The sequence below is a fragment of the Poecilia mexicana genome, unplaced genomic scaffold, assembly GCF_051168715.1.
Source record: "Poecilia mexicana isolate PSO_F unplaced genomic scaffold, ASM5116871v1 scaffold_23, whole genome shotgun sequence".
Taxonomy (NCBI): Eukaryota; Metazoa; Chordata; class Actinopteri; order Cyprinodontiformes; family Poeciliidae; genus Poecilia; species Poecilia mexicana.
This window is the reverse complement of record NW_028263392.1, coordinates 8,927,751-8,951,908: the sequence shown is the minus strand read 5'-3', so window position 1 is coordinate 8,951,908 and position 24,158 is coordinate 8,927,751. Positions and strand designations below refer to the sequence as shown.

Below are 24,158 nucleotides of genomic sequence, written 5' to 3'. Positions count from 1 at the left end.
AGCCAATGACAGACCTGTCAACTGCATTTCTGTTCCATGGAAAGTAAAAAATGTTATTTCTTTTAGAACTGGACTATTTGTGATCACTTGTTCTAAACTCACATTAGTCGTTCACTGTTCATTAACTCTGTGTGAACTGACACCAGCTGGTTTGTGTGGTAATATTTTGTAAGCTTTGTGGAGTTTCATATGACCTTTGCTTTTATTAACAGAGAAGGGCGATACGTTCAAGGTCTTCTACTATCAGTCTGTCTTTTGCATTTAGCTTTTGTGTCACATTCCACTGACGCTGGCAGGTCTACGGTATTAGCATGTAGCTAAGTCCAGAAGACAAATATGTAATTTACTTTGCTCATGTAATCAGACTAAATGCATCATTTTGTTATGATTTGAACTAAAATAGGATTTAATTGGATAAGAATTTGAACTTTTTTTTAAAAAATTGTCTTAAGATGATGTTGAAGAGATATTTTTGGGAAATATCTCTGGCTCAATCTTCTTACGGAAACAAACAAAGAAAGAAAGAAAGAAAGAAAGAAAAATAGTCTTTGGAGAATTGCAAGAGCAAATCTAGTTTGTTCCTCACGTGCACAAATTTTTATAGTAAAGGCGTATTCTTGTCTGTCAATTTATTCAAATAAGGCGTATCTTTGCTCATCCAACCAGGAGCTGTCTCTGACCCTCTCTAAAGTTAGAAACTCCCTGCAATTTGTTTCCAAGATCAAAAGCCACTTGTCCCCTTTGTCTGAACAGAGTGGAAGCAGAGACTCTCCTGTACTGCCCTGGACTCCTGCTGTTTTATGGCTTTTCACAGATGAGTGTGAAAAGCTGGAACTTCTCCTGATTGTTTCCCAGACAGACAAAAGGCACTTTCAAAAAGATCTTAGCAAACGATTTGCTGCAACTACAGATAAAATAAAGCTCAATAGGGCAGAATAAGTTATTAATCTGAAAACTATAATTAGGCTATTTCAATCAAGACATGTTAAGTTTTAAAACTAGCATATTCTAAATTTATTTTCTTAATGACAAATGAGGATTTCAAACGAGAGAACAGAAACATACAAACAGTTTTCATACTTTGAACCTTTTATTAGCTAGGTTCATATTTAAAGTAGAAACCACACTACAAGTTTTTTTTCCTCTTTACAAAAACCTCTTATGTACACTACAGTGCTGACAGTTGAAATAACTAAAATGAAAAAAAACAAAAAAAAAAAACAAAAAAACAAAACAAAACAAAACAATCGTTGATATAAATAAATCCTGTGAAAACAATGCTAGCCCCTGAGGACATCTGTTTTCAACCAGAGGTTTTGTTACAATTGTACAAAAAAAAAAGAAAAAAAAAAGATCCTGTCATGTTTCTGTAACATTTAAACCCAAAAAGCACAAAACGAGCTGCAGAGCGCCTTAAGACTGTTGATCGTGCTTTGTTATCGAACTTCATCTCCCCAGAGATGCACAGAGTAAGGTCGCTCAAATTGGGTCGTTTGAGGCAGGAACGAAAAAAGAAAAAAAAAAAAAAAAAAGCTAAGGCGTCATTCTTACATTTATCTGGATTTCGCAGGCTTGTGGCAATATTTAGGAAGAACAATTCAAACCCTTCTTTGAGGTTGGCGTCCTTCTAAGTCTTCCCCATTTGAAACGTAGATATTTAAGAGGCTTTTCAGCGGATGTGGGAACCCAATTTAAGGCGGTGCTCTCGTACTTCAGAGAGAACTTCAACTGCGACTCATAAAAAGGATGAAACTCCCTGCACCGAGCGCCTCTGGACCACTGAGGAGTTCACAGTTAAGTACAGGCACTGGGGAAATGTTGAGGGCTACATTAGCTAGTGGGCTGCACTCTAATCTAGACAATGAAAATAATTTAAGAAAAGACACTGGTGACACAAAAAAAAAAAAAAAAAAAAAAAAAAAAGTTGCTGTCATTGTGAAACTTCCGCAGATGTAGACGGCACACAAGTCCCTCCAGTCTCTGGTTGATAAATAAAAAATCTGAACAATGTGGCAAAACTGGACCGGTAAATCGATAAATAACGCTTTGGGGATGAGCTCCAGAGAGTTCTGTTAAAGTGTCAATAACAAATAAATAAATAAAAATAAAAAGGACTGAATACAGTTTACATTTCAGTCTGGGAAGAACCTGAAATATCCGTTAATTCATAAAAATCCAGAACTATCCGGAAATAAATGTGATTAGTAAGCAAGTGTTGCACATATGGGAACTCTTCACCAGGCACGGAACGGCAACGATTCTTCCTACTGCCGCAAAGACATCATGCTTTTTTTTTTTCCTTCTTCAGTTTTGTTTATTTTGTAATTCCGAATGATTCCCGGAGAAATGTAGATAGATTTCTCCTGGAATCATTCGGAATTACCTTGTGACCGAGGCAGTGTGCAGCAACAGGTGAGGGAGGGGCAGCAGTGTATAACCATGTTCCATACAGCCAGAAAAGAAATTACTCAGACCATAAAATCACAATATTGGTGAATATTAATGTAGCCATTTAATCCTCGGTTATACTCTTTTAACCGGCCTGTGCCTCGGTTTGACCTCCCACGTCTTTGTATTGCTCTTTGAATCCAGAAGTTTAAATGTTCAACAGGAGCAGCATATCTGCAAAAACCTCAGTCAGAACGTTTATCGCCTGCGTGAAACCAGAAACCTAGCAGTAAAACCATTAAAGCGAGCTGGTTTTTTTTTTTTTTTTTTTCCGATGGAAGTGTTTTCCTGAGACCGTCTTGGCTGCGGTTGAACCAACTCCTCAACAAAAACTCATCTAAACAGCCAGAAGACATTAAAAATGACATTAGCGCTCTGCCACTGAAGGCAAACGGACTGACTTTCAATTCGCACGGAGCCTCCAGTTGAGTCGATAACATTCCTTTTTTTTTTAGCCAATGAAACACTTGAAAAGTTTAGAATCGTCTATTAATTGCACTCCTCATTATTATGTTCCATTGTCCACTTAAAAACATGAGTAAAAAGACAGACACAGGTTTCTGTTTGATATTTAGCGGGTTATTGCTCTAAACACAACATGGCGGAAAAGCCCAGCCAGTATCTGCGTCCACTTGTACTGATAAATAAAGAGGACGCAGTGATGCAGTATCGTATCAATACACAACTGAATTAAATAAACCCCCCGAAAATGGAAGCTTTAGCTGCAAGTTTCATTTTAAAAAACAGTTTAAAAAGCTCTTTTAAATAAATAAGTTTTCTTCCTATGTCTGACGGTGGGTCCTGTCAGCTCCGGAAGGACAAGAACAGAACCGGACAACACACCTGCACACCAGAGGCCTCGTTTGAGCCACGACCTCGGATCATTCGGGGGTTAAAAACAGGTGCACCCTTCACTTTCTAAAAGCAACAGCTTCCTGCAAATGAAATGAAATGCAAAACGGATTAATACTTCAAGCCTCAGTAAAAATCTGAGCCAGTTTAGTGCGGCGGGGCGGGGCTGAAACGATGCCTTGCATGAGGATTCGCACCCACACAATGAAAAGTCGTAAACCTCAGCGCATTCCAATGTGATTTTAAAGATTTTTTTTTAAAAACACAAAGTAGTGCATGATTGTGAAATGGGAAGAAAATATGTGTTCTTAAAGGGTTTTAGTCTGCAACCGTTAGCTCCGAAGCCACCACCGGCTGTTTGGAGTCTTAGAAACTTTGACTAAAAATGATTAAAGAGAAGAAATCCAAGTTTGAGCTATTTTTCAGTTTCATTTCCACAACAGAATGAAACTTAAGTACCAGTCATTTTTATATTTTTCTTATTTTCAGGGTGGGAACTTTGCAAATATCAACATCCAATATAAAAAAAAAATAGCCATGATATTTTTGAAAATAAGTCTCGTTTTCCTTCGTGATAAAAAAACAAAAAAAAAAAAACACCTAAAAATAGGAGTAAAACGTTTGCTCTTTAAAAAATTACTTAAAGCGGGTAATTATAAAAATTGTAAGATATCTTTTTTCAAAAGGTAAGGTCATATTTGTAAATCCAGATCTGTTTTATTTAGCTGGACTGAGGGGAAAAATGGCTCTTTGGATGGTAAAAGTTGCAGACTCCCGGGATGAACTCCTAATCCCCCACTGTAGGACACGGTGGGGGCAGCAGCATGATGTGGGAATACTTTTCTTCATGAACAAACTCAAGAAGCCTTCCAGACGTAATTGCAGCAAAAGGTGGCCTTAAAAAGTTTTAAAACTGTGTAGCATTTTTCCTTCCATTTCTAGATTACAAACATCTTCCTGCTGGTCCATCCTATAACATCCTGATAAAAATGCACTGAAGTTTACGGTTGAACGGTGACAAAATGAGAAGTTAAGGGTATAAATTCTTATGAAAGGCACCGTGTTTTAGTCCCACTCTGCTCAATAACAAAAAAAAAACAAAAAAACAAACAAAACTTTACTTCCTCCCACCTCACTTCCTTTGTACAGCTTTACAACAGCACAACCAAAACAAAGCCTCCTACATATACAGTTATTTAAATTTACCATCGGTATGTACAAATACTCCTATATAAAATCTGTTTCTGCTCGATGTCATGCCTCGGGGGGAGAGGGGAAGATGGAAGGGGAGGACTGAGGCAAGGGGGGAGGCGGCGGGAAAGGGGGAGGGGGCGGAGGCGGCGTGGAGGACGGAGGAGGCGGGGGGTGAGGGGAGGTAAACGACTGCGACATAAGCAGCTGGGGATGCACCGATGCTGAGGTTTGGTACTGTGGCTGCAGTGGGTAAGAAGCGGGTGGCTGCGGGAGGAAGGACTGATGAGGGAGGAAGGGGTGAGAGGGGAAGCCGGGGTGCTGTGGGGGGAAGAAGGGCTTGGCGAACTGGTGATGGTAGGAGAAATGAGGCGAGAGAGACTGGGAGCTGGTGAGGGGGGCGTTTGGCTGAGAGGGGGAGGAGGAGGGAGGGCCCATGAAGTAAGGCTGAGACTGTGTGGTGAGGCTGGGCGGGTGGGGGGGGTGCAGGTGGCCCAGGTGAACCGAATGGGGGGGCGGCGCCGCCTGACTGAGGAAGGAGTTCAGAGGGCGGTGCTCATGGGGACTGGAGACGGGCGTCTGGGGGAGGATGTGAGGCTGAAGGTGGGAGTGGGGGGGGAGCAGAGGGGGGAAAGGAGGGGGCAGCATCTGCGGGAGGTGCTGGGGGGGGTACTGCTGCATGTACACCCCTCCCCGGGTCATGTCTGGCGCCAGACGCTGCTGCACATCAACACAAGTCCTGGAGTCGGGATCCGAGCCGCGAGTCCTCGTCTCCGAATCGGAGGCGGTTTGCGTCCGTGTGTCCGCCGCCGGGCGGGTCCAACGCTCGGCCGGGGCGGAGCAAGTCTGTACGTCGGACGGCGCCGGAGACCGGGCGGAGTCCTTTGTGCGGGAATCGTCCGGTTGCTCCGAATGGGAAGACGAATGCAGCTGGAGGGAAGAGGAAACTCTTGAAGGAGGAAGAGTTTTCACGAGAGCCTCTGCTGCAGACGTGGGACTCGTCAGAGAGGGAGAGGAAGCCGACGGAGACGGGGAGGTAGAAGACACAGTGTGCGAGGAAGTGAAGGCGGCTCCCGCTGGAGGCGAGGACGACGCGCGGGCGGAAGACTTGGAGCAACCGGGGGGTTTCTGAGATGAGGAGGAGGCCGCCGTCCTGCTGCCAGGGTGACTGTGGAGGTGAGGCTTAGCTGAGGCTTTGGACTTCACGTCCTTATGAGGAGAAGCAGGGGGAGGGAGATGAAGAGGAGAGGGCGATTTATTCTTGCAGGGAGAAGTCGGAGCTTCTGTCTTCATCTTTTCAGGAGGAGAAACCCGGTGAGGTTCTTCTTTCCTTCGCATCGCCTCCTCTTCGTCTCTGCTGGCATCTGAGATGTCGTCCGAGGGTTGAGGCGACAGAAGACGATCATCGCCTTCTTCCTTTTTGTCAGTGAGCAACGTCCATTTGTCTGCCACAGCCACCTCCTCTTCTTCCCCCTTTATCCTCTCCTTCTTCTCTATACCCTGCTCCTCAGCCAGAATCAATGTCTCCTCCTCCTTCACCGGAGCCTTCACCTTCACCTCCTCCTCCTCCTCCTGGTGGTACTGCTGCAGGCGTATGTGCCACGCCAGGCTGCAGACGGCCGACACCGTCTTGAACTGGTGGACCACATTGCGGGGGATGAAGTAGATGTCGTCGTGGCAAAGCTGGATGCGGGCGTAGCGGATGCCCTCCCGCCGAAGCTGGTTCAGCTTGGCATCGTCCACCCACTGGACGCACTGCGGAGAGAGGACGGTTACACCCAGGGCGTTAAAGAGCTTCAGTCGAAGCAGACACAAAATCGCTCAATGCTAAACGAGGAGTAAAATGTAATTTAATCAGCAGCTGTTTGTTCAAAATGTTTCAGTTTTACCTAGTCTCTGTTATTGCTCCTTACATGTTGCTCTGGCTTTTTTCGTAACCTCCTGGATTTTTTTTTTTTTTTTAAACTCTCCTGGAATAATTTAGGTTATTTCTTGCTTCTAATCGTCTAGCAGTGATCAAGTGTTTGTGTTTACGTGTGGTAAATCAGTTCAATTATGATGTAACAAGGTTATATTTACACATTCAGCCAGGTTGGTTTCCTGTCAAACCGAAGAAATGATCATTTAAAAACAGCTTTTTTTGTATTCAATAGATTATGTTGGATATTAAATTGAGTTGAATGATCTGAAACAATTTAAATGTGACATTAAAGCAAGAACAGAATAAAACTGTAAGATGGAAACATGTTCGGTTTTATAATAAGGTATAAAACCAAACGTGCATTTCAACAAAACTGAAAGAAATGAGTTGCATTTTGTTTGAAGATGAGTTGCTTTTCTTGAACTCTTTTTTTTTTTTGTAATGGTTTCTGAAGCCCTTTGATTTTTGAAGGGTTGTTTTGTTTCGCCTTTTTCTGCACAAGTCATTGAAGTTTAGTGAGCTTTTTAGGAAAAATACAACGCGTCTGGAAAGCCACAAATCAAAGCAACAACCATCTGGTTGTGTCTGATATCAACTTTCCATCTCATTCAGTCTTTTTTTTTTTTTTTTAACCACTGACCAATGTGAATACGAAAGTCTCCTTATGGTATCAAAACGGAGATGAGGACACTTTTTCCACCAGATGGCAGTGTTGATCCTCTGTTTGACTTGAGCATCATTAACGCTGCAATGTTCTGTGTCTAGCTGGAGATGCTGTGCGGTTATTTGTTTGCGGTTGTGTGTAAATGAACACCTGAGACAGCGGCGGTTCATACAAGTCCAACTGCAGCCTCTCAACGACGTAAGGGAAATCCCCAGCATGGAAACAAACAACGTCTTTGGTTACACGAGGCGGCTCCGACCTGAAAATAAGGCAGAGAGGGTAGGTGGAGGAAAACTGAGCGATTACACTCCATCTGTCGCGGAGTCAGTTGTGTAAACATTGAGCGTGTGTCACCTCTGGGCAAACTGCCGTTAAAGGTGCATTTTTTATTTATTTTTTTTCCCCTCTACCTTTCTACAGTGCAGACAGCCTTCAGCACTCCCACGGCCGCCGTGGTCTGACGCTCGAAGCCCTGGCCGATGTGGTCGGCGTGGGCACGGGTCCGGTCCTCGAACAGAACCTCTCTGGGCTCGCTGGTCCGGGGCATGGACTGGAGCAGATTCTTCACCTCGTTAGTGGAGCTAAGAAAGAAAGAAAAAAAACAATACAAACACCGTTTTAGGTGCAAATAAAAGGTAAAAGTGACTAAAGGTGAGTGGGGCAAAAAATAAAAATTTCCAGGCGATGGAGGAAACACAGATGCAGTGTAGGTCTGGCAGTAGGGTGGTAAATGAGTGTCAGTGTGTTTGATTTCAAACAGTGTGAAATACAATCATAAATAACAATGCATTATTGATTAATATGTCTTGATTTATATCTTGAGGGTCCATAAATTAAAAACAAAACGCCAGACCTAAACTCTATTAAATGTTGGGTGTAATATTATAAGAACAAAGATAAATGAATAAATGAATGTAATAGGAAGAAAGAAAAACATTTTTGAAAAAAGATAAAGGGTAATGCATCCTCTTAGTGAATGAAAATAAACAATAAAATCACTTAATAGAGTAAGAACAGGGAACCAGTAGTATAATCTGCTTCACTTTTAACGTTCACGTTACAAATAAGGTAAGGCGCAAGAAATGCAGAATGTGTACAGTATGTTTACACTGGATTTCGCAGCATACGCCCCGAGAACCTGAGGAGTAAAAGCAGAGAAACGAGCCGTACCGCCCGAACAATAGAAGTACTGCAGTCAGCTCCCTGCTAGATCAGTGACTCACACCAGAGCTGCGTTCAGGTTCAAACGGGAGGCGGAACACGCGTGCAGGAAATCTGCGAGAATCCTTCAAGAGCACAACACATGGCGCACGCATACGCACGGACCGAAGAACAGCTAGACTATCCGCGCTGTGCTCATTCATTCAGAGATAAGAAGAAAGATGCATGAGCTGGTGGAGAACGGCGGGGGGAAAAAAAAAAAAAGAGAGAAAAAAACTGAGATGGAGGAAAATATTGCAGAGGGGCAGATGAAGGCGAACACACACAGCTCTGAGTGTGTGTGTGGATGTGCGCGTGCGTGTGTGCGTGCTGACTGCAGCCTGACAGTAATAAATGTAAAAGCAGAAAAGCTGATAAGGGAAGCAGCCGGGAAGGACTGCAGATTAAAAAAAAAAACAACAACATTGAACGTGGATCCTAAAATACCCTCTGCATGTGAGGTCCTGTTTTTTTGTTTCCATGCATGGGAGTGTGTTCCCCGTCAAGATGCGTTTATGTATATTTATGGCCAGATAACGTGGGGATCAAGGGAAGAGAGGAGTACGTGAGGTACAACCATGAGCGCTGTAACAGTATGGAGATGATGATGAAGAGGAGGAGGAGGAGGCGAGGGGGGTAAAAGAATCACAAGATGATAAGAAATATAGCAGGAACGAGCAAGAAAGGGAGTTGGATTCTTTATGTATCCCATTTTATTCCCAACAAATTTATTAGCGGAGAAAAACAAATCTGATTGTATTTTTGTTAAGCATTACTTGTATGCAACACTACTTTTGTCCTGATTGTGTTTTATTTAATAAAATGAAGCTATAGCAGAGCAGAAAACAGAGAGTGAGTATATACTGTTCAAAAACGCGCGATTGTTTACATTCTAGCGTGGAGCGAAGAATCCTCGTTATCTCTCCCACCTGCTGGTTTCACTTTTCATTTGGCCTAAAAGGAAGATTTCAAAGTTCATCATTCATATAAATACAAAAAAAAAAAAGAAAAAAAAAGAAAAAAAAAAAGAAGTAAAATGCTGCTTTCTTTCACGGATATAAACTGAGGAAAATGTCACCAGTTACAACTGTTACCGTGGTGTAATTTCCGCTAATTAGCATTAGAGTGTTAAAAGGAATGAAACGAGTTAAAGTTCATTTATGTCAATAACATCAGGCGGAAGGCAGTAAAAGTAAATTAAGGATCATTTAGCCATCAATTACAACAGCCTTCAGACTAAATATACTCCGGGCTTGATCAAAAATGTGCATGTATAAAATCCACTGCAGTTGAAGTCAACAGAAAATAAAAGATCAGACCATTTTAAACTTATGACTGAATTAGAATGTTAAATAAATCCAACCAATTGGAACTCTCTTGCAATTTCCCTACACATCTGTCCATCCAACAACTCCTGGTAAACAATTAGTATCTACACATTAGCTTTATATCCAGTAATTTATTTCTGCCCTGGTAAATAAAGTTTAAATGGAGAGAAAAACCACTCTTGTTCCTGCAAAAGTTTCCTGTTATAGAAAACATCCATCAGGTTTATTAGACAAGTTTTGTTAACAATATCTTTACAATCCAGGTGTATACTGGAGAAAATGTAAAAGTCATTCTACTGTTTTTATATGTTGTTATTTTATCTTCAGTTATCCGCATATTCTCACTGGCACGCTCTTATTCTGAAACGTTATACTTAAACATAGATATTTTAACAATGCTGCAATAATATTAATATTGAAAAAGACTGCGGCTGCCGTTGCCGTCCAATAATGCAGTCGGGACGCCCCTTCGCTGAAAGCTGAGGTATTTGGGTTTATTTTCAAAGTGTATCACTATAATCAACTCAGATTCTCAGACAGAGAGTCTCAGCGCTGTCAAGAATGCTCCAAGTCTTGACCTTTTCACCGAAACCACCAACCGAACAGCACGAGGCCCCACGAAGCGATGCAGGCACTTCCTTCAAAACGTCTAGAGAAACCGCAGCCAAGGACCAACTGCGAGCACGAGCACGTCTACATCTTTCTCTGCACCGCACCGCTTTCCAATATTACTTTCTTTTTTTTTTTTTTTTTAACTTCTCTTTTTCACAAACTGCATACCGATGACATTTTCTATATTTGAGCTTCAGCATGTACTATCTGGGTTCCTGAAAACACCTGCATAATAACTCTGTTATAAATCAACTTTAAAGCAGTAAGAGGAGGTCAAGAGGACGAAGATTAAAAAAAGATGGTGGAGGAAACGGAGAGATGGCGCTGATGTTTGCAAGTCGCAGGAGGACAAGGACAGAAAGGAGAAAGAGACGGGGACCGTGGAGGAAATACAAGAAAAGAGAGGATGTCAGTTCTTAATAGAAATTAATGAACATTTACACTTTCTTGGTGGAAAGAGACAGGAGATGCATTGATATTAATGCGTTATTGTTTTCAAAGCCAATATGCCTCTTCTGTAATGAACACAGTGCTTTATTAGCTGACAATATTTTAAGCACGGTTAATTGGCTACCATGAAAAACAAAAATAAAACTGAAAAATGAGGTGAAATAAACTGGATTCAACAGGAATGAGTGCAGTGTGTGTGTGTGTGTCCGTGTTGCCCCGTTTGCTTCCCAGCCATGAGAAGCAGAGTCTGATGCAACGATGATCTCATCGGAGCGGTGAGCCACACACCGCTAACATCGCACACCGTAAACACTCACTGGTTTCTGCCCGTCTCGCTCGCAGAAGTCGCGCTGCTCGCGACGCCGCCGACACGCGAGCAGCGGCGACACAGGCGAGCGGAGAGGGTAATTGCCTCATGCAGCCCTGCTCGACAACAACGAAGCTTCACGCTGTTACCACGGCTGCTGGTAAGTGTTTGATATAAATGTGTGTGTGTTGTTTTTTGTTTTTTTTTTTTTGATAAGTGCTCACAAGCGCCGTGGAGAGTACAGAAGCGAGTCGACTCAACAAGGTACAAAACAATGCATCTCGGGATTATTGCAAGGGTTTCCAGCTGGACTCACCGCTTTCTTTTAAAAGGAGACTTTGGTATGTCGGCTACAGGTATCATCTGTTCTCCTGGTCTGACCCACATTATCGGACCGTCGTCGCTCTTTGCTGGACTCATGTTTCTCAGGCTGGAAAGCGTTCCCCACGGAAGAGTCCGCTGCATTTGGACAGCCAGGAGAAAGCAATGAGGAACACCAAGGCGACAGGTTGATGCAAAGGCTGCAACTAGCGATTATTTTAGTAATGGATTAATCGATCAAAAATTGGCATATTCTGCATGTTTCTCAATTAATCACTTTAGTCTCATTTATGCAATATTAAAAATACTTTATGATATGCATATAGGCAAATAACTCATTTCCTTTTTTTTTTTTTATAAATAAAATGTAATAACTTAGCATTCCTTTAGAGAAATTAAAACTATGCCACTTGACACGTTCTGGGTAAAATATATTTACAAACAAAAGTGTTTTTCTTTTTATCTTAAATCCAAAATGTATATTTATTTTGTATGGTTTTGACTTAATATCTGGTTTGAGTATGTTGTTCTTTCATGAAGTTACCTTTTTTTTGGAGTCTCTCCAGGTAACAATTAATTGATTACTAAACCAGTTGACGATTTTTTTCAATAATCAATTCATCACGATTAATCACTTCCGTTCTTGTTAAGGCATCTTTCAACTGTTCATCAGCTCTTTTAACAGTTTTCTCTTCTATTACAAGGACTGAATGTGAAATATTTTGATTAGTTTTCAAAAATACAAGATTGGTCGAGAAAATCCCAAAACACTTGGCCTGTTGGGAAAGCAAGCAGTGTTTCCATGCTGAAACATGGTAGCAGCAGCATCATGCTGAGGGGATCGTTATGAACAAATGCTGATAACAATGAATAATTTCCCTTCCACTTCATTCTGCTGTGTGTTGATCAATCACTTTAAATCCTAATAAGACAAATAAACTCCTGTTTACTAAAGGCATTTTCCCAGTATTTTAACAAGGTTACAAGTGGAATAATTCTTCATCAGAAGTGTATAATTAAACAAAATCAAGTGCAACTCTCATCCACGTAAGGGTTTTAATCTATCACACGGTTTATGTCCTCTGATGCAGTCCAAGATAAAAAACCTTCGAGACGTTTTGAGCCGGTCTCAATCCCTCTGTCACTTTTCAAAGTTCAATCCATTTGTCTGCTGAGCTGCTGTTCTGGATCACTGCCACGCGTCTGCTGCAGCGGCCTCACCTTCAGGAAGGGGGACTCCTCCAGCAAGCTGAGGAACTCTGGGAAATAATCCCCGACCTCTTCGTCCACGGCTCCCACCAGACTGATCTGTCTCATCGGTCCGGCTCTGTACGTACCGTGGCTGTACGTTCTCTTCACCTGATTTAGGAGAAAGAAGCAGACACGTTCCAAGATTTTACTCTTTTTTTTTTTTTTTTTTTTTTTTAGGGTGGACCCAAATGGTAGAATAACAAAAACTGTAAATGTATTAAAAATACAATTACGAGTATGATTTCAAATTCAAATCAAATTGCAGTACATATTTATCTTTCAATAGAAGAGAGATGCTTTTTTTCCCCCTTTTCACACACAAAACTGATCTCCTACAGCTAAGTACAATGTTTCTACAGCTACCAAACCACGAGCAATGTTTATTGTTTATTCCAGTGAGTTTCAGGGAAATAAACACCGGATGCAGTAAAGTCTGAACTGGAGAGAAACAAATCCACATGGAAGCTGTAAAATCATCGCTGGGTGTCAGAACAGACACTGTATGTGTGAGTGCCGGCGGATTTACTTTTCCGTTTCTGCTCCACTTGATGTGACTCAGACGGTTTGGGGCTTTTCACTTGGCTGACGGAGCATCGCGCGTGTGTGACAGTGCATCTACCCGTCTCTCACAGCTTTGGCCCCTCAACAGTCCCTCTGTGTGTGCGTGCCAATGCAGTACGTGCAGCATGTGGCCTGCACGCTGCACTCTTGGCTGATTTCGGATGCGGGTGGAACGAGTGCGCAACCACGCGCGTGCGCGTGTGTGTGTGTGTGTGTCCGGGCTAGCCAAATCCTTGGCTGCGCGCCTTCAGTGAGTCACCACTTGACAACGAGGCAGAGATGGAGGTGGAGAGGAGTCAGGATACCCGGGAGAGGAAGAAACAGGTGGAGGGAAGTGGGGAGGAAAGAGAGAGAGAGAGAGGCTGGAGAGTGACATCACCACAGCACAGCGAGTGCAGACAGAACACGGACAAAAAGGAAAAAAGAATCGAAAAAACTAAATTCTCCTTGATCTTTTCAAGATTTTGTCACTTTTAACCACAAGCTAATTGCATTTTTTAATTCTTGTTTGAAGAAAAAAAAATATTCTGTAAAGTGAGGCATTATTTGTTGTCCTCTTTTTGCTTTGGTGCCCCTAAATAATATCCTGGAGTTCTTATGGGCCTTATGGGTCAACTAATCGCTTATTAATTGACCTATGGGACTGGGGATATGTAGTTTGAATTTTGTCATGACGTTTTGTGCTAACAATAGAAAACATGACAAAAACTCTTATTTTCATTATTTGGTAACTGTATGGATGTCACTGCTTGGCACAGCATTCATACCGCCACAATTAAATTCTTGAAAAACATTCCCATTGGAAATAGGCATCTTCAGGACTTTCCTTATATGACTAAACTGCACAAGTAACTGCATTTAGCTACATTTTCTAATGTACTAACATTTATTGATGCTCTCCTGTAACAAATAATTGGGAAAATAGTTAAAAATTTAATTTCTGGTTCATTTGACTAACAAGTCTGGTTCGTTCGGAGAGGTGTGAATGCACAACCAACTCTGATGCAGACCAAAAAAAAAAAAAAAAAAAAAAAAAAAAAACGAACTCAAGGTCTCTGTTCAGTTTCCTGGTGCGGTTCGGATGCGTGATGTGGATGCAAACAGATCAGAGACCGCTCAAAAGGCAGGAGGCAGACTGTATTTCAGGGCATTGTGGGTAAACACAACCAAAACACATGCTTGAATCTAGCGCTGGCAGAGGAAATAGCTTGTGGTCTTTTACCAAAAACGAAATAGAAATCTGACGACACCATTATCGTTTACATTTCGTGAAGAAGGAAGTTGAGCTCCGGGTCTTCTTGGGAGGTTTTTGGGTTTGTTCCTTCAGCGGTTCTTGGTGCAGCGCCACCACAGGCGAGGGAGTGGACAGGTTTTTTTTTTTTTTAACTGCACTGGTTGAAAAGTGTAACAAATGTTGCAATTTTTGGATTTTCAGGAAACACCCTTAATCTCAGTTTAAACCCAGGTGTTCTGTGAAAGCCTCAGAGGTTTGTTGATGGCAATTAGTGATCAAACAGAATCATGAAAACCAACAACATCCCAAAATTTGAACATCTCAGAGGATGCAAATCGTCCCAGGTTTGGTTAAAAACAGAAAAAGGAAATGTTAAAGAAATGGCAAATGAAGGATAGGTAATAAGAGAATAGAGTATAACCTGGAGAAACACTTGAGGAGAAAGCGCTTGACAGCTGCCAGGAGCGTCTCTGGGCAGGGTGCCGGATCCCAAACTGAAGCTACTCAGAAGCGGATCCAAAAGAGCATCGAGTACACGTAGCCTCCGAGCTGCAGGTGTTTTCCACATTACTGTTTACCAACGGACCTAGCGGTGTGTGTAATTTATAAACCACCTAAATATAAAACTATCTGACTCATTCTGTTTGAGGGGCAAAAAGCAACATGACTATATGCTGTGCTTCTCCCACTTCATTAGATCTGTGTCCCAACACTGAAGAGGATGTATGCCAAAGGCTTGGAAGATTCCCCTCCCTTACAAACACACACACAAACAACTTTTAAAAAGTGCCACGCAGTCAATGACCCAAATATGTTTGTGCACACATGGATTCGTCATAACATCCACAAATGACTTCCGCAGCGTCACAGTGTGCGTTTTGTGAGTGGATGCATTTATCTGTGTGCCTGGTTTTAATTAGCCCCGCTCACGAGCATCTATTTATCTGCGTTTGTGTGTTTACATGTGCATAATTTAACAGCTGAATAACCCCCGTGTCGACTGCAAAGAGCGGCATCAGGAAAGACTATCCGGGCCTCAAATAAACAGACGCGTTTTACAGTCTGCGGCTGGCTCGCTGCTCGGGTCTATATTAAGAGAAGGAAAACAGAAGGAAAAGGGAAATGCGGCAGACTTCCTCTCGAGTAGTTATCAACCAGATTCTCCGGTTCATCGCCTCCGTTTACGTGCGCGCCAACACACCACCGTCTACTCTGCGTTCGACTCGTCTCATTTTCTCCATTGTTTTGGTCTCGTCTCTCCATCGGCCCCCTCCTTTCCATTTCCTTCATACACCTCTGATCCCTGCTGGAAAGTTAAACTGTTCTTCTGCTCGTTAATTCTGCACCAACTTCCCTCGGCTTTAATCAACTCATCCTGGCTGAGTTTACGCTAAGCCATCGTCTCACTACTCTAGCTGACCTTTCTGCAACCCCTGTGTCTGCCTGCGTCTCCCTCTTCCTCGGATCTCAGCGTCTCTCTGTCTCAGTCATTAGGCCCGGCCCGTCTCTTGACTGCTAAGTCTATTAGTCCATTACTGTGCCTGCGTCACAACAAAGCTCCAGGCTGCTGACTGGGGGCCTCACACACAACTGGACACACTTTTGGATCATAATCTCTCCCCTGGCTATCTTCAAAGTGAAACAGATGAACGTAAAACCTTAAATAGACTTAAACAGTGATGCAACGCTTATTGTTTTGCCTGTAATTTTTTTTTTTTTTTTTAATGGTGAACATACTTTTATTTTTCACTTGAATCAAAAACAGTGCTGTCCTCTTAGGCTCTGGGCGATATGGACTGAAAGTAAAAAATAATTTATTCCAGATCTGATTTTAATATTTTTCTCTTGCTATCTATTATATTAAAAAAAAAACTTACACATGACGGGAAATGATTATTTTAAAAAGTGCTTTTATTTCACTCATCCCGGAGTATCAGGGCCTGGCTACAAGAATTTTTGCTTAATTATGAACATATAGTCATATTAGCAGACTAAAGACGCAATGCACAAGAAGAACACCTTAAAAAGTCATTTTAATTAGAAAAAAGACAGGACAATTATTTTCTTTCTTTTCATTTTGGAGTTCTCATAAAATTACTACTTCATTCTCTTAGTATTGCCTAATCATCATATTACCTCAAATTAAAATCAGATGTGAATAAGCTTAATCATGCAATAAGTCATCAGAAAACATGCCTTCCACCACTTCCTGTCGTTTTCTTCATCATTTTTGCCTCCAGTTGTTAATCACATGACGTGTGATGAGAAAAAAGCGTTTCCGTTGTGGTTTTGTGAAATACACAAATTTCGTAACAGCCGAAAAACCGCCTCGACCACCGCAAAAACATTTGAATCAAAAGACGCGAATTTTCAGATGCCCATCAAGCAAATTTATTTTTCGTACGACTGTACGGCCAGTAGACACACAGCTATAACTTATAACTGGCAACAAGGGCACTTGAAAATTACAGTAGAATAACTGAAATGTCAGCCACAACATTATTAGAATGGTTGTGAAATGTAAAATGTTGTTTTAGCAGCAGCAGAGAGTTTTCTGAGTCATTGCTTTACCTTTATAAGCTGCTAGATAGTCAATTTGTTTACATCATTTTTTTGAATTCACCACACTTTCATGAGTGCAATGTGAGGTGACGATTATCCCACCTTATAAAGGTTGCACTGTGTTCCTGCTCGCTTATCACCTGATGTTGTGACAACATTCCTGCTACCTGTGACTGAACAAGAGACCAAATTACTTCTTAGTACAGGCACATCATGTATCGACTGCTGGGCTCTGCCTACCCTGAGAAAATGGAGAGCTGTAATCTTCTATAATCCTTCCCAGCAGTGAAAATGGCTTCAGTCAGGTACTAAATTCAAAAACACCCGACGCACCAACTCCGGCTCCTGCCCGCTTTCACAATTCGAACATTGCAAATAAACCGTGAGCTCTTGAAGCCGAAGTGAAAAACCTGCACAAGCAGCTTTCGCTTTTTTTCCCTCCTCTCTCTCTCTTTCTCCTTTTATTCCTTCCTTTCTGCCCTCACACCATATAAAAGGCAGCAGTGCAGTCATTCATGGCTGGAACACAGAGCTACTACACAACTGAGCAGAACCGTGGAGCACGGGGATAAAAGAGACACTGAAAGACTAACAGAGTGAGGCACACAATAAAAGAGAAAGAAAGGGAGAGAAAAATGTGCCTGATACACCATTAATCCATGTGTGTGTGTGTATGTTATCAGTATGCATGCTCACATCTGTGTGTATGTGCAGACTGTATATCTACATCCCAAGGTCACTGCTGAGAGGTACGAGGGAGGGGAAAAAATTAACAAGGCCAGTGGACAATGACGTTAGCCCCGCAGGGAACATTAGACTGAGAAGCAAGACAAGGGGTTTAGTTAGATTAGATCAAATGTAGAGAATTAACTTAGATATTAAAATGTGCAGAGATTACAATTTTTTTTTTTTTTTAATGCAGCCAAGCTCCAAAGAAATTCAAAAAATAATAAAACCTTTAGGTTATTTTATTTTTTTTTTTTTTTTCAGTTCCAGCAAACCCAAAGGGAGTGTTGTAGAAAGAAAAGCCCCTCACACGCCCCCTGCAGCATTCACACGCTTCCACTGAAAAAGAGCAGGCAGGTTCCTACTACCGACCCACTCAGGAGGTCTGAGGCAACAAAAGGCTTTTCATTAGTAAACTGTAGGCCTGAGACGAGTCGAAATGAAGAGGTGTATCTGTGTCACCGGGCTCTGGAGACCATCCGGATGAGCCCACACACACACACACACACACACACACACACACACACACACACACACACACACACACACACACACGCACGCACACACACGTTCCTCCCTTTAGCCAGTTGTCCTCAAACGGTTGCGCTCACCAGGTTTCAGACTATCAGCTGCTGCAGCGCTCGAGCGTTTTAAATAGCGAAGATGAAAAACACCTTTTTTTTATTTTTAAGTGGTTTTTGACTCCCAGCCTGACATGCTGTGAACTGCTGCTACCTGCATTACAGCTTTCATCTCTCACAGCCTGGTAACGCCACTTCTCATTTTCTGCCATCACGTGTATTTTCCTCTTTCTTTCTATGGTTTTTTTTTTTTTTTTTTTTTTAAATGATCATTTGTTACTTTTGAATTTCTTTTCTCTAGATAGGCACAGATGAAAGCGGATATTTACCTACACTGCATTAAAAAAAAGCCTCTTTATGTTTAATAATAATAATTTACATAAATCAGTAAAGCTATTTAAGGTCAGACAGTAAGGAAAAAAGGTTTTCAGTTCCCATTTAAATTGTATTTGGACAGCACAGACATAAAAACTGTGCCCAAATGTCTATTGTATAAAAGTTTTCACATTGTTGTTACTGTTCAGTCGAAAGGAATTAAGATCAGATTTCCAACATGAACACCAAACATCTGAACAGATGGAGGCAGATGCTTCAACCAGATGCTTAAAACCACAACCATACAACTCTATCAACCCTTCAGCAGTTAAACAACTAATGTATTCATTCATTTATTAATCACTTGAACGTTTCTGAGGCAATATGCGTATAGAGTAACTATGTGGCTAGAGGCACTTTTTGAGACGTTTCTATTTTTTCCTGTTCATTCAGGGTGCAGGGATACTGAATGGAAGACAGTTAAGCATTTTAACCTTTTGAGTTTTCAACCTTCGTCTGGAAATTGAGAATATCTGCAGCCTGTAGGCAGCATTTTACATTCTCTAGAGAACATCAACAGGAAGTTACAAACAGTTTTAATAATGCTACCCATGCTCACAGCTAATAAAAAGAATTACTGCTTAAAATGTCAACTCTAATTATTTGTAACTGCTTGTTTTTTCATAACAGCAAAGATAGAGATATTATTTTGAATTAATAGCGATTACACAGTCATTGAAAAAACACCTAAGGTAAAGAAAGAAAAAAAAAAAACACTGACCGAATATCGGCCACAAAATTCTGATTGGTGCATTTCCACAAACCAATACAGAGAATCAAAGAATTTGCACCAAAAGAGCCCTGTAGAGGGAAGCACTGCTCAAATATTTATCTTCTAAAAGAAACCACTGAATGGCAGGCAGGCTATTTCAAAATACAAAAAGCGTACTTAAATAAATCATGAACAATTTGCTCCAGTTGAAGTCAACATATTACTGTATCCTGCCCTTATAGCTCCAATAATCTGTACACTGATCACAGCTTAAACTGATCTTAGGTTCACATCTTGTGCCTCGAGAGGGAAACCGCAAACCAACCAATTCTGCTCATAAAATATCTCTGTGAAAACGCTTCAAAGCGCGTTTCTAACTTCACCAGCCAAGACCATTTTCGCTTGCAACGACATCTTCCCCGCTTCGGACCGCAACGTGCAGCTCGACTCGCTACAGAGCAAGCAGACGTCAACAGGTCGGCGCGGGCGTGAATGTGTCGCGGTCTCTCCCCTTGTACGACAGAAAACGACAAGCTTCAATTTGCAGGCCTCCGCCTCTTCCTGTGCCTGCAAGCCTGCACAATGCGAGACAGTTTAAAGTCTAAGATGCTGCGCTGGCATTCGTTACTCCTTTTACTTCTGTTGCAAGTGATCTTTATCTAAGCAGGACCTGCACTTCCTAAACAAAGATTTTCTCCCCAGCTCAAAGAAAGAATTAAGCAAAAACCGTGCATTGTCTGTTCCTCTGCACATTTTATGCAAAACACACCTCGAGTCTTCTCACGTTTTTGTCAAATATTAACCACAAACCTTTGCGTATTTTACAAAGATATTTTGCAATAGACTGCAAAAAAAAAAAATAGCGCACAACTGTGAAGTGAAATGAAACTGATGTGTGGTTTTAAATATTTTGTTAGAAGACTTAAAAAGTTAATGCTCTAGCTATAATTAAAAGAAAAAAAGTTTATTTGCAAAGAAAATTCTCATTCCACTTCAAAATTATTGCCTCTATGTCTATGGAACGATTGTGTTTGAACGTGACAGAACGTGAAAACATTTGAGTGTCAGGCCTTTTAGTTTTGGCGTTCTGTACGTTCTCCATTTTCTCTGTGATTGAGTTCAACCTACCTGAGAGCAGAAATTAGCCATAGTGGTTGTTTCTATGTCCTTCTTTCCGAGTATTTCCATTTTGACGGGAGCCGATGGGAACTTGGTCGAAAAGTAATCCAAGAAGTCGGGAAGGTTCTTGGCTTCTCCGTGAACAATTCCCATGACGTAGTGAGCTGCCTGCAACAGAACAGAGGAAGAATCTGGAAATGTGATTCGGAAATGACAGGTTAGGTTTCTAGAATGAGACGTGGGACATTAAAAGCGCTCTTAAAAAATAAAAAATAAAAAAAAACCCTGAAAGGTTATTTATTTCTCAGAAGCACTTTACCTTGGACTGGTCCTCGCTGAACGACAACGTGACAAACTCCTGGGCAAATCTCTGCCTCTGGTCCACAGAGAGAGAGGAGAGCTGAGATGCATACGCATGAGCTACCAGAGCCCCTCCATTCGGCTGGTTTTCGATATAAATGTAGGGCGCAAACTCGAGGCCTGCCATTCCAGGATGGATGCTCTGCGAGTCGCGTTTTGTGGAAAAGGGGAACTTTGAGTTGGAGGAGTTGAAGAGTGACTTGGAGGCAGGAGGAGGAGGGGAAGAGGGCCAGAGATTGGAGTTTTTGTTGTTGGGCGTGAGGTAAACGGGTGGAGGAGACTTGAAGGGCGATGCAGAAGAGTCGTTTGTTTGCTCGGAGGAGGAGAAGGAGTTGGCGGATGAGGAGGGAGGAGGTGGTAGGAGAAGCAGGCCGGCACAGATGGTCTGGCAGGAGCGGTGGTACATCTTCACTCGCTTGTGCTTCTCCCCATCTTTGTGTTTCTTCTTCTTTTTCTTCTTCACTTTTTTGATTTGCAGCTCCTCCAACTTGATCTTGGCTTTCTCTGTTTCTTCTGGACGGTGGGGGGGGGGGGGCGACAGAAAGACAGGGAGATCGAAGTTTAGTTTCCAAATATCAATAAGCAAGTTCAAGAATTATTTTAAACCATGTCTGAATAGTTTCTCTCGCTTTCTGATCTCGGAAAACAACAAGTTACAGTAGAAGAAATCCAAACATCCACACCGAGCCTTTAACAATCCAAACAAGCCGACTACTTTAAACAAGCATTTAAAGGGGAACACTGAAAAGTAATGAGCACTAACTATTTTTAAACAAGAGCAGACAGATGAGTCATCGCTCTCCCCAGCTGACATGCGCCTCCCGTGGTGTACATACTAAATAAATTGAAACAGAATCCCTCGAGAAAAGTAGCGCCGACTAAATCAGGAAACAGTTTAGTCAATATCTGAAGAGAGATTAAAAAAAAAAATAATAATAATAAAAATAAATAAATAAATTTAAAAAAAACTGCGCCACGGTTCACCTCCTTAAATCCCAGAAGCGAGACAAATTGGAACGTGGAAATTTCTGCTCGGCGCCGTTTGTGACTGCGTGTGAGGGAAAGAATAACCAGGTTGAATCTTCGAGACTCTGATATGATGAAGATTATTCCTTTCTCTCATTTTTGTCTGTGTGCATACGTATGTGTGTGTGTGGGTGTGTGTGTGTGTGTGTGAGCGTGTTCTTCCTGCCAGACGAGGGAGGAAGGGGATGCAGAATGTGAAACAGCAGAGGGACAGACGGTATTAAAGAGAGCAGCAGAGAGACGGGGTATTTAGAGTACAATACTAGAGCTACTAATCCAAAAGCTCTTTAACACACAAATCAGCCCTCCCACCCCCGATTCAAACTAAATATGGACACAAACAGAAACACTTCTGTTCCCAAATCTGAACCTCTCATCACACCAGCCAGATATTGACAAAAATGCCCGGATCATAATCAGTCTGGTGGAGATTTCTGTTATTATTTTCCAGGACTAAATTTAATAACCGCTTTATTTATTTTTTTGCTGCCACAAGCTCCAGTGCATTTCATTTTATGTGAAGAGAAATTTAGCCTCAGTTATTTCAATCTTTTAAAGGATCAAAATCTGAAAAGTGCGGCGTGTGTTTGTCTCACACGATGAGAACCCTTAAAAGGTTTAACCCTTAAACGGGTTAAACCTTTGCCGAGGCCGTCTCAAACAAAACGTGGAAAAATGAAAGTAAAACTCTCCATGGAGCGGCCAAAATCATTTCACATTCAGAAGAGAAGCCGACCTTCACAGTCGTTACATAATTATACATTTCTGATTATTTGGGCTAATTAGGATCACTCACATAATTAGGTTTATACGTTTTCTAATCCACAGCCGAGTCATAATATGCGGTGCAATATTTTCAGATGGCTTTCCGTCGTCTGACAGACTGAAAAGTTCAAAGAACACTATTATTTACTCATCAGGCTGATGCCTCTTCAGGTTTTGGGTTTTGAGGTCTTACCTTCCCACTCTGACTTCGAACGTCCCCAAAGTGTACAAAACACACGCCGCAGAAGCAAAACTGTTGCTTGACATAAAGCGGTGATTTTGAAATTCAGAAAAAAAAAAAAAAAAAAAAAAAAGTATTATGCGTCAAAGAATCTATCAAACACTAAAAAGGGTCCAGAAAATATTGGGCACTGATCAAAATAACACCAGTTTTTAACCAGTTTGGCCAGAAAACACGCTGTATCTAAAGCTACCAGATTACGCTCACACTCTATAATCATGTCACTTTTGTTCGGATTATTTTTAATACAGCAGGAAGCTGGTTAAAATGTTTTGAATGTTGTTCCTGTATCTTCTTATGTTACAGTTCTCAAAAAGAAAATGGAAATCAGTGCAATTATAGAACAAAACAAAACAAGAAAATGCATTAAAGCTTGTGTTTTAATACATTTTATAATAACCAAAAAATGAAACCTGATTTTTAATCATCGATACGCCAATCAATGGACAGGGCAGATAAATTGAAGATTCCACCGCTATTATTTAAATCTAGTTGAAATCCTTGTGCAGGTTAATCAGAAAGCTCTAACAGATCGATGCTGAAACTAAATACAGAGACTGAAAAGCCTTTTTCTTTTTTCCAACAAACAGCCACTCCATCAGTTAATTCACTGCAACCCTCAGTGTTATGACCACCGTAATAAAACCAGTGGAGCTAGTCCTGACAGGAAATCTCTTTCTGTTCCCCCTCTGCCGCCTGCTTTAAAGTAAAAGCACGTCTAATGAATAACTAAAATTCCTTGTGCCACTCGGCTGAACAGTCCTGATCTGTGTAAGGTCAGATAAGTTTGCAGTCAAATCCACACACAGGCCCACAAACAACCTCAGCGGCAGTAAAAAAAGATTTACTGTCAGAGTGGTCGTTTGCTGCTTATTGATTCTCCATCCTTTCCTCCACTGGCTCGCTCTCTCTCTCTCTCTCTCTCTCTCTCTCTCTCTCTCTCTGTCTCAATTGTAAACTTAACACTCTTTCGCTGATTAGATTTCTAACTTTCTCCTCTCAGTCTCTATGTCACTTGCGGCATTTGCAGGTTGAATACTCTGATTTAACACCACAGTACTTTCCTGCTCTGGTGTGCTAGTAAACCTCCCCCTGCCCCCTTTCCTCCTTCAGAAGATTCAAAATCTCACCAGCGTCTCCATTATCCTAAACACACATGATTAAGCACCAGACTCCCGCGCAGGGTGACTGCAGGATTAGCGCTCGCTCTTACTCTCGGTCTCTCGCTAGAACCAGTCATCTCCCAACTCCTCATAAGTAACGAGACGATGAATCAACGTTACGAGGCCGCACTTCCTCTCTACAGAGAGCAGGAAGAGTGACATATTACAGATAATCTCTATGTAATTTC

The 24,158-nt window shown here is 41.7% G+C and overlaps 1 protein-coding gene across 1 annotated transcript in view; it reads right to left on the bottom strand.

Moving 5' to 3' along the window:
• Positions 1–1,071: 1,071 nt before the first annotated feature.
• Positions 1,072–24,158, bottom strand: part of rsbn1l (round spermatid basic protein 1 like) — a 31,164-nt gene continuing 8,077 nt past the window's right edge. The window contains exons 3-9 of the mRNA XM_088003382.1: positions 20,735–21,288; positions 20,425–20,583; positions 12,516–12,653; positions 11,290–11,432; positions 7,487–7,657; positions 7,227–7,335; positions 1,072–6,246 (exon numbers count right to left, since the gene is read on the bottom strand). Of these exons, the coding sequence (XP_087859508.1) occupies positions 4,555–6,246; positions 7,227–7,335; positions 7,487–7,657; positions 11,290–11,432; positions 12,516–12,653; positions 20,425–20,583; positions 20,735–21,288 (2,966 nt within the window). The 3' untranslated portion in view covers positions 1,072–4,554. The remainder of the gene's footprint in view (positions 6,247–7,226; positions 7,336–7,486; positions 7,658–11,289; positions 11,433–12,515; positions 12,654–20,424; positions 20,584–20,734; positions 21,289–24,158) is intronic.